The sequence below is a fragment of the Corythoichthys intestinalis genome, chromosome 6 (assembly GCF_030265065.1).
Source record: "Corythoichthys intestinalis isolate RoL2023-P3 chromosome 6, ASM3026506v1, whole genome shotgun sequence".
Lineage (NCBI taxonomy): Eukaryota > Metazoa > Chordata > Actinopteri > Syngnathiformes > Syngnathidae > Corythoichthys > Corythoichthys intestinalis.
The window spans coordinates 18,901,918-18,916,413 of record NC_080400.1 but is presented as its reverse complement, the minus strand read 5'-3'; the positions used below and the strand labels follow the sequence as shown (position 1 = coordinate 18,916,413).

At 39.7% G+C, this 14,496-nt stretch overlaps 1 protein-coding gene across 1 annotated transcript in view; it reads right to left on the bottom strand.

The window, feature by feature from the left end:
- kmt2a (lysine (K)-specific methyltransferase 2A) overlaps window positions 1–10,500 on the bottom strand; it is a 132,111-nt gene extending 121,611 nt beyond the window's left edge. Inside the window, 2 exon segments of the mRNA XM_057839548.1 lie at window positions 10,181–10,456; window positions 10,459–10,500. Coding sequence (XP_057695531.1) covers window positions 10,181–10,456; window positions 10,459–10,500 — 318 coding nt within the window.
- Window positions 10,501–14,496: the final 3,996 nt, after the last annotated feature.

The following is a 14,496-nucleotide window of genomic DNA, read 5'->3' as shown; positions in this document are numbered from 1 at the left end:
AGGGAATATCGGTATTAGAGCTGGGAATCTTTGGGCACCTAATGATTCGATTACGATTCAGAGGCTCCGATTCGATTATAAAACGATTATTGATGCACCCCCCCTCCCTTTTTTTTTTTTTTCTTTTAATGTTTTGTACATTAGTTCCAAAATTGTTGTTAAAAAATCCTCTCAGGCTAAACCAAACTACTATTTCAGTATCAAGTTAACATATAACAGTAAACAAATATACGAAAATAACAGTAAATAAAAACTCCAGTCCTCATTCTGTATCAACAGCTTTAAACTACATTCAATTAATTTAATGTTGTGAATCAACTGTTACAGTTGTTAAAATTGCTCCCGTTATTCCATATTTTCCCTTCTGTCTACTTTTGTCAAAGTTTTAAAACTATTTCATCATTTAAAGATAGATTCAAGACAAGATTCTGCCGATTTAGGAGTATTTTATATAAAAAGTTTATTAGGTTCGCTAAAACAGAGCAATCTAGAGAGGTCTACTGCTTTAAGACGGCGGCTGTTTATTTACGTCGGGAAGTCTGTCATTTCGCATCTCTGTTCAATAATACAAGTTCTTACACCGACGTCGTCTGTCATTTTCCATCATTCCATATATATGATATCTACTGTAGCCGTATGTTTGTAGCAACTAGCAACTGGGCGTTGTTTGTAGCGGCTGTCAGCCGCAGTCAGGTATGATTGTTTTTTTTTATCTAGCTGCATGAGTTGAACATGATATTTACTCTCGGTCCGTTCCTCATTACGCCCCAAAGACCGCGCTGACTGTGTTTTACTTCCGCTTTACCTGGTATAATTCAATAATCGGAATATGGATATTTGTGAATCTTTCTCGACTCTTCCATGGCCGAATCGCGACTAATCTAAGAATCGGAAATTTCGCACGCATCTCATCGGTATCATCATTGGCATTTGAAAATCCCATATCAGTCGACCTAAAAAATACGCGTGTGCCGTGCGATGGGCTTCCAACCAGTCCATAGTGCATCTCAACTCTTGTCCAAAGTCAGCAGGGATTGGCTTCCTCTTATTCAAAATGCTAATGAGGCCAGGCTATTTTGACATCTTCATTACACTTATTAACACTAGGCACCAGGGTACTAGCAGGTGGGAGAAAGTTCTGACTACTATTCTGGCATGGGCGATAAATTGATTTTATGAATGAATTAGTTTTTTTTTTTATTGCGAAAGATGCAAAAAAAAATTCTTACTGGTAATTTGATTTGTTGTTGTGTTTTGCCTAAAATTGGTGTTCGGTGGGTAGTTACTGCTTTGTAATTGGAGGCTTATATCATAAATGGAGAGAGAGAGAGAAAGATTATATAAGGCAGAAGTTTTTGCACTTTAACCACTTTACATTTTTCCCTAAATTTGGCAATTTTTAAAACTTGTTTTGAACTTTTTCACTCTTTTGTTCTTATCGTCTCCTACACTCTCTGGCTGCCATTCACGACAATAGACATTATTCAGTCCACTTAATGGAATCAGTATTATACCAGGATTAACCAGTATCTATAAAGTGACTACACTCTTCTTGAGTATTTAGTTTACAAAATGAACTGTATTGCAACAAACATTGTCTGCCAACCATGTTAAAAAAAATAAGTTAAAAGATAAATATATAAATCCCAAATAGTTGAAACTCAAAAGCAATAACACAACTCAGTTTTACAAAAGACTTAATTAAGTCAAAAGCTCAAGAGAAATGCTTCAAAATCTTTGTCGGATGACTCAACTGTAATTGACGAATCATGGGTTTTGTATACCTGGTACTCTGTTCACAAATATTACACAATGCTCTTTTACTATTATTTGTTTCTTATACTGGTCCTTCTCAAAAAATTAGCATATTGTGATAAAGTTCATTATTTTCTGTAATGTACTGATAAACATTAGACTTTCATATATTTTAGATTCATTACACACAACTGAAGTAGTTCAAGACTTTTATTGTTAATATTGATGATTTTGGCAAAAAAAAAAAAGTCAAGAAAAACCAAAAATCCCTATCCCAAAAAATAAGCATATCATGAAAAGGTACTCTAAAGCAGCTACTAATCTAATCATCTGAATCAGCGAATTAACTCAAAACCCCTGCAAAAGATTCCCGAGGTTTTTTAAAAACTCCCAGCCTGGTTCGTTACTCATAAACGCTCCAGAAGGCCATCATTGACATCCTCAATCAAGAGGCTAAGACACAGAAAGAAATTTCTGAGCGAATAGGCTTTTCCCAGAGTGCTGTATCAAGGCACCTCAGTGGGAAGTCTGTGGGAAGGAAAAAGTGTGGCAGGAAACGCTGCACAACCAGAAGAGGTGACCACACCCTGAGAAAGATTGTGGAAAAAGCCGATTCCAGACCTTGGGGGACCTGCAGAAACAGTGGACAGAGACTGGAGTAGAAACATCCAGAGCCACCGTGCACAGGTGTGTGCTGGAAATGGGCTATAGGTGCCGCATTCCCCAGGTCAAGCCACTTTTGAACCTGAAACAGTGGCAGAAGCGCCTGACCTGGGCTACAGAGAAGCAGCACTGGACTGTTGCTCAGTGGTCCAAAGTACTTTTTTCAGATGAAAGCAAATTTTGCATTTCATTCGTAAATCAAGGTGCCAGAGTTTGGAGAAGGAAATGCCAAAATGCCTGAAGTCCAGTGTCAAGTAACCACAGACAGTGATGGTCTGGGGTGCCATGTCAGCTGCTGGTGTTGGTGTACTGTGTTTTATCAAGGGCAGGGTCAATGCAGCTACCTATCAGGAGATTTTGGAGCACTTCATGCTTCCATCTACTGAAAATATTTATGGAGATGAAGATTTCATTTTTCAGCACGACCTGGCACCTGCTCACAGTGCACTAAACCACTGATAAATGGTTTACTGACCATGGCATTACTGTGCTCAAATGGCCTGTCAACTCTCCTGACCTGAACCCCATAGAGAATCTGTGGGATATTGTGAAGAGGAAGTTGAGAGCGATCGAAGCATCCTGGGCCTCCATAACACCTCAGCAGTGCCACAGGCTGATTGCCTCCATGCCACCTCGCATTGAAGCAGTCATTTCTGCAAAAAGGATTCCCGACCAAGTATTGAGTGCATAACTGATGTAATTAATTGAAGGTTGACTTTTTTTGTATTAAAAAAACACTTTTTTTGTATTGGTCGGATGAAATATGCCAATTTTTTTAGATCGGGATTTTTGGTTTTTCTTGACTTTTTTTTTTTTTTTTTTTTGCCAAAATCATCAATATTAAAACAATAAAAGTCTTGAACTACTTCAGTTGTGTGTAATGAATCTAAAATATAAGAAAGTCTAATGTTTATCAGTACATTACAGAAAATAATGAACTTTATCACGATATGCTATTTTTTTTAGAAGGACCAGTACATAGTGCCACACAGAGGACATGTTTGCCTTGAGATTTGAAATATAGCATGGAAAAAGCATTGCGGTTCTGAAAACACACTTGAATACTGAATTCAATCCGATCTTGGGACTAATCAGATTCTGCTGGATCAGGACAACACTATTCAGTACACTCAATAAAATGCGCATGCACAGTTTCCACTTTTAAATAGGTGTTTTTCATTGTATATACAAATTTGTTTTGTGTTTTTACACATTACCGAATCCATTGTTGTATTTATCATGTAAGAGAGTCAATTAAGTAACGTGATTGCACAAACTATATGACTTTTGTCCCTCTGAGTTTGCCGTACAAAGCAAAATCGGTGGAGTTCATTTTTTGGTGTAAATTATTTTTGACTTTATTGGTGTTGATTTGGGTGTTGTTTTAAAACTAGAAGTTTTAAGACCGCTGTTGACGTGGTGACAATGAAGTGAGTTGAACACAGACATCCCTGGCAGTTAAATGTAGTTGTAGAGTTAATCAGCCACACCAGTTTAAGTGTACATGTCGGGAAACAAAGCAGACGCAAAAAGTAAGTACTGTAAGTAGTGTTGTCTGTAAATAGCTGGAGTGTGTTTGGTTGAAAAAAACACATAGTGAGCCTGACTTCTGTGCTTACTTAAGGGATGCAAAGTCCCCCGTTACCTCTCGCGAGCGCAACAGTAGGGTACAATTTCCAGTTAAGCCCATGTTCTGCACTTGGGTCTCCCACTCATCCAGAATTTGAACAACCTCCCAGTGAATTCTTACACAATTTGCATGTAAAAGGTTCGAATAGGAATTGCTTTAGGGCTGCAGCTATCGATTATTTTAGTAGTCGATTAATCAATGAGCTAGTTAGTTTGAATAATCGAGTAATCGGATAGGGAACATGAAAAAAAAATAATAATATCTGAGCTGAGCCTCAAACGGTAAAGAAAAAAATTAATTTAAAAAAGTGAGGATCTATGTACAACGAAATAACAATTGGCTAAGTTACATAGGAAAAGTCAGCTACCTTAAATGCTATTAAATGCAAAAATGTTTTGTTTTGTTTTTTTACAATGTGCTTAACATATGGTTCGGACACATATTTCCACAAAAAATAGCTAAATATATCTATGAACGAAATTACGAATGCATTAAAAAACATTAGCTCAAACAAAAACAGCTTACGTTGGTCTTAACAGGGAACAGTTAGATTCAGCCATGTGAAATAAGGCAGACCAGAGGGCAGTGTATCCACCCTAATCAATTAAACTAAGTGCAAACACTTTCAAAACAAACCATTACAACGCCACTTTAATGAAACGAATACTCGAAGCAATAAAGTTTCATTCGAATATTTTTTCCTAATCGAATACTCGAGTTAATCGATTAATCGCTGCAGCACTAAATTGCTTAACTTGTTCAAGTAGTTTTATTATGTCTTACTTAAATCATTTAAGTATTTTTCATTTAGCGACATAACTTAATAGTTACTTAAAGCAGTTGTGTAAAACCACTTGACATAAGGTTCTTGCATAAATACAGTGATCCCTCGCTAGTTTGCGGTTCAAACTTTGCGCCCTCAGTCCATTGCGGATGAGCTGTCCCAAGCCGATCACGCAGTCTCCCTCTCGGTCCTTCCCTCTACTGCTTTTTGTTTGTCAAGCAGGCAGTGTACGTCCACTGGAGTTGTTTATCAAAGTAAACGATGATTGACGGATGAATGTGTTTGATCTTGCCAGAGTCACGAACTTCTGAAGTGCTGCATGCGTCAATCATCGTTTAACTTGTTAAACAGTCGCTGTGGCAACTCATTGTGTGTGAGCAGCTCCGAGCGGATTTGAAAGCCAAGCATTTTTCTACTACTGCTTTATTTTTGTTTAAAAATAATTGGGTGGGACAGTAACATGTTTAAAACTTATAATAATTGTTACATTTGAAGTGCTTAAAATATTTATTAATATATATATATATATATATATGGCAGAAAACACAGAAAAGAATGAAAAAGCAGTTTCTGCCCTTGCCCCCTTTAAAATAAACTGCTGTATATTAGGCCAAAAGAACTGTTGTGTTTGATAGAACAATATGTCTATACGCTGAAAAATAGAAAAATAGAAGAATAACAAAAATAGAAAAAAACATTTAAAAGGGTAAATATATGAAAAAGAACATCTCAACCGCTCCTTGATGTCTGCGCTTTCTGCATCGCGACCCTTGTTGTATTACCATGTTTCACCCATAAAATCCCCCAAAAATCCGGCTGTGGCCATTCACATCTGTGTCTTTACACTCGGTGATACATGCTACATGAAGTTTATGGATCGAAACAAGGTAAGTACGCAATAAGATCTCGTTAAAATCATGGAGTCTTTAATTATACTCTGTCATGCTCTCACCTCCAGTTGGGGTTTTGTTGTTTAAATTTTTTTTTTTTTTTTAAATGCCCCGCTGTTCAAAATTTTTCTTCCCCCAGAAAATTTAGATTTTAAACTTTCCAATGATGTATCACACGTGCATATCGGATAATTTTGAAATTTGGCCAAATTGGGGGTCTCAGAGTAACTTAAGTAGGCCTGTCGCGATAACAAATTTTAGTGTGCGATAATTTATCTCATAAATTATTGCGATATGCGATATTATTGCGTCCCCCAATTTTTTTTAAACCAATTTACAATAACACAGTGAAAATACAGTATATATTAATAGATCAAGTACACACATTTAAACGCGATAAGAAATCACAACTAAAAACAATAGACCATGCCTCTTAAGTAAAAGACAAGAATATTAATACCGCACAGAAACACAAAATAAATAAAATGTATTTTTCAAGAAAAGAAAAAAATACAATTGCAGTTGATAACAAGCATTTAGGCAAATTAAAACTTTTCCCCTCATAGCTTCTGCAATGGTGTTCCATAGGGATGCAACGATACAGTTAAGTCACTGTTCGGTACGATTTTCGATACGGGGACACGATTTTCGATCTGATTCAATACATTTAATGCTCTGGGGAAAAAAATAACAACTGTATTTTTTTTTTTTTCCAGAAGAGCAAAAATTAAATTCCCATCATATAAACATGCATTTTAGTGCATAATATCTATGTGCTTACTTCTTACTGATCTGAAGAAATTTAGTATAAAAATGCTGAGAACAATCTTTGCTGTTTGTAAAGTGAGGCGGGGCACACTGTTGATTGCCACAGCTCTCTTAGCAGCTAGGTTTACTACATGAGCAAGACATCCTTTTTGTGGTCCAAATCCATCTGTGTCACGTACTGAATTAACAATATTTGCAGCATTATCTATAGTCACTGGTATGGATTGATTTGGCCTGCTTAACTTCCATTCAGTCATGGCGGTTTATCATTCGTCGATGTAGTATATGGACTACGTGTCCCATAATCACTCTGGGCTCACGTTGCCAATGGCATGGGACGTAGCACTTTTAGTTTGCTATTTCATGATATCTAGTTTGTGCGCGCATTAAAAAAGTTAGCAAACGCCACAGAAGTCACATCTGCTCATTACTGCACAACACCAGCATATGACAATCGACTTTCATAAACAGGACGAGTTTGAAGCACAGCGCTCTAAATTTGCCACTCAAATATCCTGTGTTGTGCCGAAAAATAGCTGCTCCGCATGAAATGTCACCCCTGACGGGAGCGCCCACACATCAACAACACCGGCACGTCGGAGATGGTCCGCAGTCAATCCGGAGCACTGGTGCGGCCGGTATACAGTACGTTGAACAATAGGATATAATGGGAACGATTGGCTCCGGCGCTATTTTTTGCCGGACCTGGAACGAAGATGCATTTTGTGCAGTTGGTAACAAGGAATCCCAACTTTTAACAGCATGTCTGCCGCGCGCACGCACATGCATACGAGGCGATAAATCGCAGCGGAAAAATCACCGCCTTCATTTTTATTTATCATGCAATAAATGGAATTATTGCATATTGCGACAGGCTTAACTTCAAGTCACCTGAGTGTTTTCCGCTATATATATAAAAAATATATATATTAGGCATGGGAACCGCTTGGTACCTCACAATAAGATACGATTTGCGATACAAAGCTCACGATAACGATGATCTGACTATATCGCGATACAACGATTTTCGATACATTAGTCAGGAAACCATTCTAGGATATTCTACAAAATACTAATAAACAGAAAAACAAGCTTCTGCTGTGAATTGGAATGAGTTTATCACTAGTAGTAGATGTCCAATCCGTTTGAAGTGGGAGGCTGTCGCTGCCATCCCTCCCACTTCAAACGGATTGAATGTCTATGGCCGTCAGTGGCAGCCAATGCCAGGCAATGAGTCATTTTGGGCCATTTAAGGTGAATTACCTGTTGATTTTCAGTTACTTCCTGTTAATTTCAGGGGTTTTTTGGGGTCACTTCCTGTATATTTGGAGTGACAGAACAGGAAGTAACCTGGGAATCACCCAAATGAATAGGCAGTGACTCAAACTCTGTAAATGCCCTGGAAAATCGGACCGAATGACTGTGAATGCTTTGGTTTTGAATGAACTAACGACGTTCCCAGTCTAAATGGATTGGGTGTCGAACACCGTCTATGGCAGCTTTTTTTTTTTTTTTTTTTTTTTTAATTGACACCTTTTTAAAACGATATCTCAATTCTTGACAGCAGAATATCGATAACCTTTTGGGATACAAAGTATCACGATATATCACCATTTTGATATTTTGTCACACCACTAATATACATACATATATATATACTGTATATTCACAAAAAATAATAATAATAATTGTCTTTGGGGTGGGTGAAGAAACGTAAATATATTGAACACACACCAAAAAAATGGTGGTGGGGGGTGTCCTACTTTGCGGTTTTTCACTTATCCGCTGCAGGTTCTGGTCCCCATTAACCGCGAAAAACAAGGGATCGCTGTCCTATGTTTCATTTGAGTATACTCAAGCACTACTTTTTTTTTTTTAATGAAGTCACAGCATTCGAAAATACATTTTTTGGCCAATAAATTAAATTTGTAATACTATTATATATTTTTTGGTACATTTTGTCACTTGGATGCCACTGCTCTAATAAAAAATACATCAGAAGTAACTCTGCCCTAAGTATTTGTTTCGCTGAAATGAATACTTAATCGAGTAATTATTCATTGGACTACTTTTACTTTCACTTGAGTCATATTATCCTGAAGTGACTGCACTCTTCTTGAGTACAATTTTGGAGCTACTCTGCCCACTTCTGCACGGCACCCATTATTTTTGTAACGGTGGCAGGGGATGGAATTGAAGCACCTGCCGTGACTCGAGACCAAACTATCCGCACGAAAGGCAACAGCGTGGACTGCTCCATCACCTGTGCATAAAAGTCTTCTTAAATCCACGTCCCACTATGTCTAATTGTCCCTGCAACGCTTGCACGCTGCTTCTGGCGGAAAAGGAAGATGGTAGTTCGTTAAGGCGAACACACCCCCACATCACACGGCCCGTCAGGCGGGGGGCTCGTTGTTGTTGTAGCCGGCCCAGCACGCGCAGCGTCTGTCACTCGACGAAGCCCGAGTGCCACAAATACTACCTCCGTGCGATATTAAAGACTGAAATCGAGTACTGCAAAGCTGAGCTGGAGGGGGTGCGCATGAAGCGTTTCCACGCCGCGCATCGTGCGTGTAGAGAATGGCTTCACCTCCCAATTTCCAACGCATCAGCAATAGCATGACGGCTAAGCGTGGCGTAGTAACCTCATTGAGCTAGCCTAGCCAAAAAAAAGCAAGTACAAATAACACAGCCGGGTTTCTCCTTCACGTTTAACATGTTTGTTTGACATTTTAAAAGGGTATAAACACACGCCGCATCTTCACAACGTTAATAACACCGGAGAGGTGGAACTTAAAGGGGAAAAATGCTATACGGGCAGTTAGCAAGCGAGCTAACCCAGCAGCTAGGTTAGCCGAATGCTCGCAGCAAAATGCACATCAACAAGAAAAAGCACCGGATTGTAATTTACCCCGATTTATTCCTAGAATATGCGCCGACGATGCGAAAGACTTCAATGAATACTTCCGCGGAGGGCTGCTAAATTGGACCACATTTGTGTACTCTCGCCCCCCCCCTTCAAGTTGACATGTCTTGTTTTCAAACACTATTGAAGGGTCCCATGCCGTCAAAACGTCCTTGCCAACACACAAGCATTTTAAACTGTTTTTTCGCCGAGAAATCCAAACGTGTGCGCAAATGCAAGACGGCAACTTATTCTGGATCTTTCAAGCCTACGAGAGGTCCAAATGTGAAGATTCCGATTGAGCTAATATTGAACGAGTAGCTAACTAGTAAAGCGGCTGGAATGGCTAAGGACATGTTTTAATGTCTGAATAATGCGATAATAACCAGTCTCCAGTCACATGAGATATCATCAACACAACCTCTACAAGAAGAGGGGAGCGTTTTGGGTTAGCGTGCTAGTACTCGCCCAACCAAAAGTGCACAAGGATGTCGTCTCTCCTCTCACTTCTACTTCAAACTTTGTTCCCAGCAGAACCGAACACAAGTATATGTCTTGGTTCGGTGCCCTTCGTGCCAAAGTTTGCGCTCGTAAAAGTGCAGCAAAGTTTAACAGAGCATCCCGGCGACGGCAAGTTTGGCTCAGTTAGGACGCAAGAGGAGAGCCTAATAGATGATCCAGGTTTGGACCGTTAGCTGCTCATCAACGAACGCCTCTCCCGGTATTAGAGATCCCCGACCAGGCTACTCTCTCCCTCTCTTCGCGTCCGTCCACCCGGTGCTTACCTCCGCGCTGCTCGAATCACTGGACTCCCCCAAAACATCCCGAAATTTCTGCAGGTTGCTCCCGATGACCGACGAGACCTGGAGTGCAGCATCAAACCCGGGTCCGAGGCCAGCGGCTTGCGGTTGGGCTCCCGGGACGTTCCGCAGCGAGGCGGTGACCCTTATCCGGCCCGCTCTCCTCCCGGTGCCGGAGTAGCTGCTCCCTCCGGGCCGAGCGGGGAAGCGCCACCGACAGCTGTGCGCCATTTTACACTCTGTGCCTGTGTGCCCTGCGATCACAGATACGTCGGTGGGCGGAACCCTGAGCCAGCACTCCACATAAACAAGCTCCGCCACGGCCTCCACTCTCACTGGCCGACGCGTCGTTATGCATGTTGCGGGGCGGACTCGACACGGCCCGGACAATGCATTTTGCTCAGCGGGCGCAATCGGAGATCAGCGCGACAGAGTCCTAATCAGATTCAGGGGCTTTGCCCGGGAAACGCGCGTCTCACTTGAACGACAAAAAAAACAAGAAGCCGTTAGCCCGTCTCAATGGAAAAGCTACACTGTACAAAAAAATTCATGCCGCTTTTACAAAAGTTAACACACAGTGTATCGCAAACGTGTATAAAAAGTATATATTTTCATGGGACAACACTGACAAAATGACACTTTGACACAATGAAAAGTAGTCTGTGTGCAGCTTATATAATAGAGTTAATTTATTTTCTCCTCAAAATGCCTCAAAATATAGCCATTAATATCTAAACCCCTGGCAACAGTGCCCCCACCAGAGGGTGGCCACGGCCACCCCTATAAATTGGTTGGCCACCCCACTTGCCAGTATATCTTTAGATTGTTGTAGCATCAGTTATGCATTTCATCCCAAATTAATGTATTTATTTTGTTTTATTAAATTGTTTTATTAAATGTAGGGCTGTCAAATTTATCTCGTTAACAGACGGTAATTAATTTTTTTTAATGCATTTGCGGTACGACTCATTCACGCATTGCCGCAAACAGCCTACAATGGCGCCGTTTTATTTATATACAGAGATAAGAGGCAGTGTCAAGTGAGTGAAGTAGATACAAGCATTCATTGGGGCCGTGCTTTTAATTGGCAAAAGATTTGTCATCTCTCCCACAGCAACTATAAATATTGTGGGAAGCGACCTGGGGAAGAATGACAGGAGTTGATCTTTTCTTAACACCCTGTAGTGTACCCAACGCAGAGAAGATATAGCATTTGCAGCCACCACACACAGTCATGGTTGCACCACTTCCCATCATGCATTTGGGCAGAACAGTTAAGTCGCTACATTATCATTTACTGAAAGCTCAACAAATACACTAGATGGCAATATTTAGTCAAAATATACAAACTCACATTTATCCTTTAAGAATTACAAGTCTTTCTATCCGTGGATCCCTTTCACAGAAAGAATGTTAATGCCATCTTGTGGATTTATTGTTATAATAAACAAATACCGTACGTATGTACAGTATGTCGAATGTATACACCCGTATTGTCTTATCTTTCCGTTCCAACAATAATTTACAGAAAAATATGGCATATTTTAGAGATGATTTGAATTGCGATTAATTACGATTCATTATTTTTAAGCTGTGATTAACTCGATTAAAAATGTTAATCATTTGACAGCCCTAGTTAAATGTACACCTTATGCCTAATATATACATAACACAATAAAACAGAATTGTTGTGGAACTCAAAATGTTGACTGGACAGTTATGGACTATGCACATTAAATCATTAGTAACATCAAATATTACACAATACGCCAAAGTATATCAGTAGCCGTGTCCTTAAGTCTTTCTGATAGTTTTCCCCTGACTTTCTTACTGCAATAATAAAATGAAAACCTGAAATCATGGCTTTTAGTTTTGGCCACCCCAAGATTTTAAGTGGCCCCATCTGGCCACCCCTATGAAAAATTTCTGGAGGCGCCACTGCCTGGCAACAAAAGTGAGTACACCCCTTAGAAACTACGTACATCCCTAAATGTCCAAATTGAGTACTGCTTGTCATTTTCCCCTCCAAAATGTCATGTGACTCGTTACAGGAGCGCTGTCAGCATTGCGGCAGAGATTGAATAGGTGGGGTGTCAGCCTGTTAGTGCTCAGACCATACGCCGCACTCTATATCAAATTGGTGTGCATGGCTGTCACCTAGGGTTGCCACCTTTCAGAAATAAGAAATACGGGACACACCCTCTCACGTCCAAAGCTGTACAGGCAGAAAAAAAGGCACATCCCCTAAAATTCATCCGGAAGTATCTATTCGTATATATTTCGTATTAGTTCAATACGGAACGCAACATTTAATTCCCAATTATGGATCGTTCCTTATTTCAAGGGACAGGTGGCAACCCTACTGTCACCCCAATAGGAAGCCTCTTCTGAAGACGATACACAAGAAAGTCCGCCTTTCTCATCAGACCATAGGACAGGGTTCACTAAATCCGGACCTCGGTGCCACTTTTCCTGTCGTGTTTTCTGTGTCTCCCTCCTCCAACACACCTGAATCAAAATATTCAGGATCATTATCAGGCTTTTGGAGAGGTTGCTGATGACATAATCATTTGATTCAGGTGTGTTAGGGGAGAGAGACGTGGAAAACACAACAGGAAAAGTGGCACCGAGGTCCGGATTTAGTGAACCCTGCCATAGGACATGGTTCCAGTAATCCATGTGGTTTGTTGACATGTATTCAGCAAACTGTTTGCGGGCTTTCTTATGTACCGTCTTCGGAAGAGGCTTCCTCCTGGGGTGACAGCCATGCACACCAATTTAAAGTAGAGTGTGGCGTATGGTCTGAGCACTAACAGGCTGACCCCCCACCTCTTCAATCTCTGCAGCAATGCTGACAGCACTCCTGTAACGAGTCGTATGACATTTTGGAGGGAAAATGACAAGCAGTTCTCAACTTCGACATTTAGGGATGTACGTAGTTTCCCATGCGGTGTACTCACTTTTGTTGCAAGGGGTTGAGATATTAATGGCTATATTTTGAGTTATTCTGAGGGGAAAATAAATTAACTCAATTATATAAGCTGCACACAGACTACTTTTAATTGCGCAAAGTGTCATTTTGTCAGTGTTGTCCCATGAAAAAATATACTTAAATATCTGCAAAAAAGAGAGGGGTGTACTCACTTTTGTGATACACTGTTAAATAGCCAAACTTGCACGAGCATTCTGTGCACTCAGCATCAGCTCCAGTACAGAATCTTGTGTTAATGAAATAATTAGCCGGCAAAGTATGAGGTACTGCACAATGGCGCTGTTAGGCCTCTTATCTTATAGGCCTTATCTTAATATTCTTAAGCCCCCCTAAATAATTTGGTGTGGTTTTATTTTTTTTAAAAAACATATACAGTATATATAATTATGGCGGAATACACTCAGGTAACTTGAAGTTCTGCTCTGAGAGCCCCAATTTGGCAAAATTTCAAAATTGTCCTATATGCATGTGTGATACATCATTGGAAAGCTTAAAATCTCAATTTTCTGGGGGGAGAAAAATTTTGAACAGGAAGGCATTTTTAAAAAATCTTTTAAACAGCAAAACCCTAACTGGAGGTGAGAGCATGAGAGAGCATAATTAAAGACGCCATGATTTTAACATATTATCGCGTACTTACCTCTTTTCAATCGAAAAACTCCATGTAGCATGTTTAACTGAGTGTCAAGACACAGCTGTGAATAGCCACAGCTGGATTTTGGAGGGATTTTATGGGTGAAACATGGGAATATAACAAGGGTCGCGATGCAGAAATCGCAGACATAAAGGAGTGGTCGAGATTTCCTTTTTCATATATTTACCCTTTTAAACGTTATTTTTCAAATTTTCTTTCTTTGGATCGATTATTTATCATCTAAAATATTGGGGGAAATGCGACAGTGACAATAAAAAATACCTTTAAGCAATACTTATGAGGTGGATATCCGTGATCTATTTACAGACACTATTTTTTTTCATTGTGACGTAATTTAAAAGTTTAAAATAGGTGAGTGAATACTTTTTTAAAGTTTTTTTTTTAACAAAAAATTAGACATCAATGATTCTACGCTAAAAATGACAGACATTTCGAATAATATATATGGCGGAAAACACTCAGGTAACTTGAAGTTCCGCTCTGAGACCCCCAATTTCGCAAAATTTCAAAATATGCATGTGTGATACATCATTGGAAAGCTTAAAATCTCAATTTTCTGAGGGAAGAAAATTTTTGAACAGTAGGGATTTTTAAAATAGAAAATGTTTTTTAAACAGCATAACCCTATCTGGAGGAGAGAGCACGCGGGAGGAG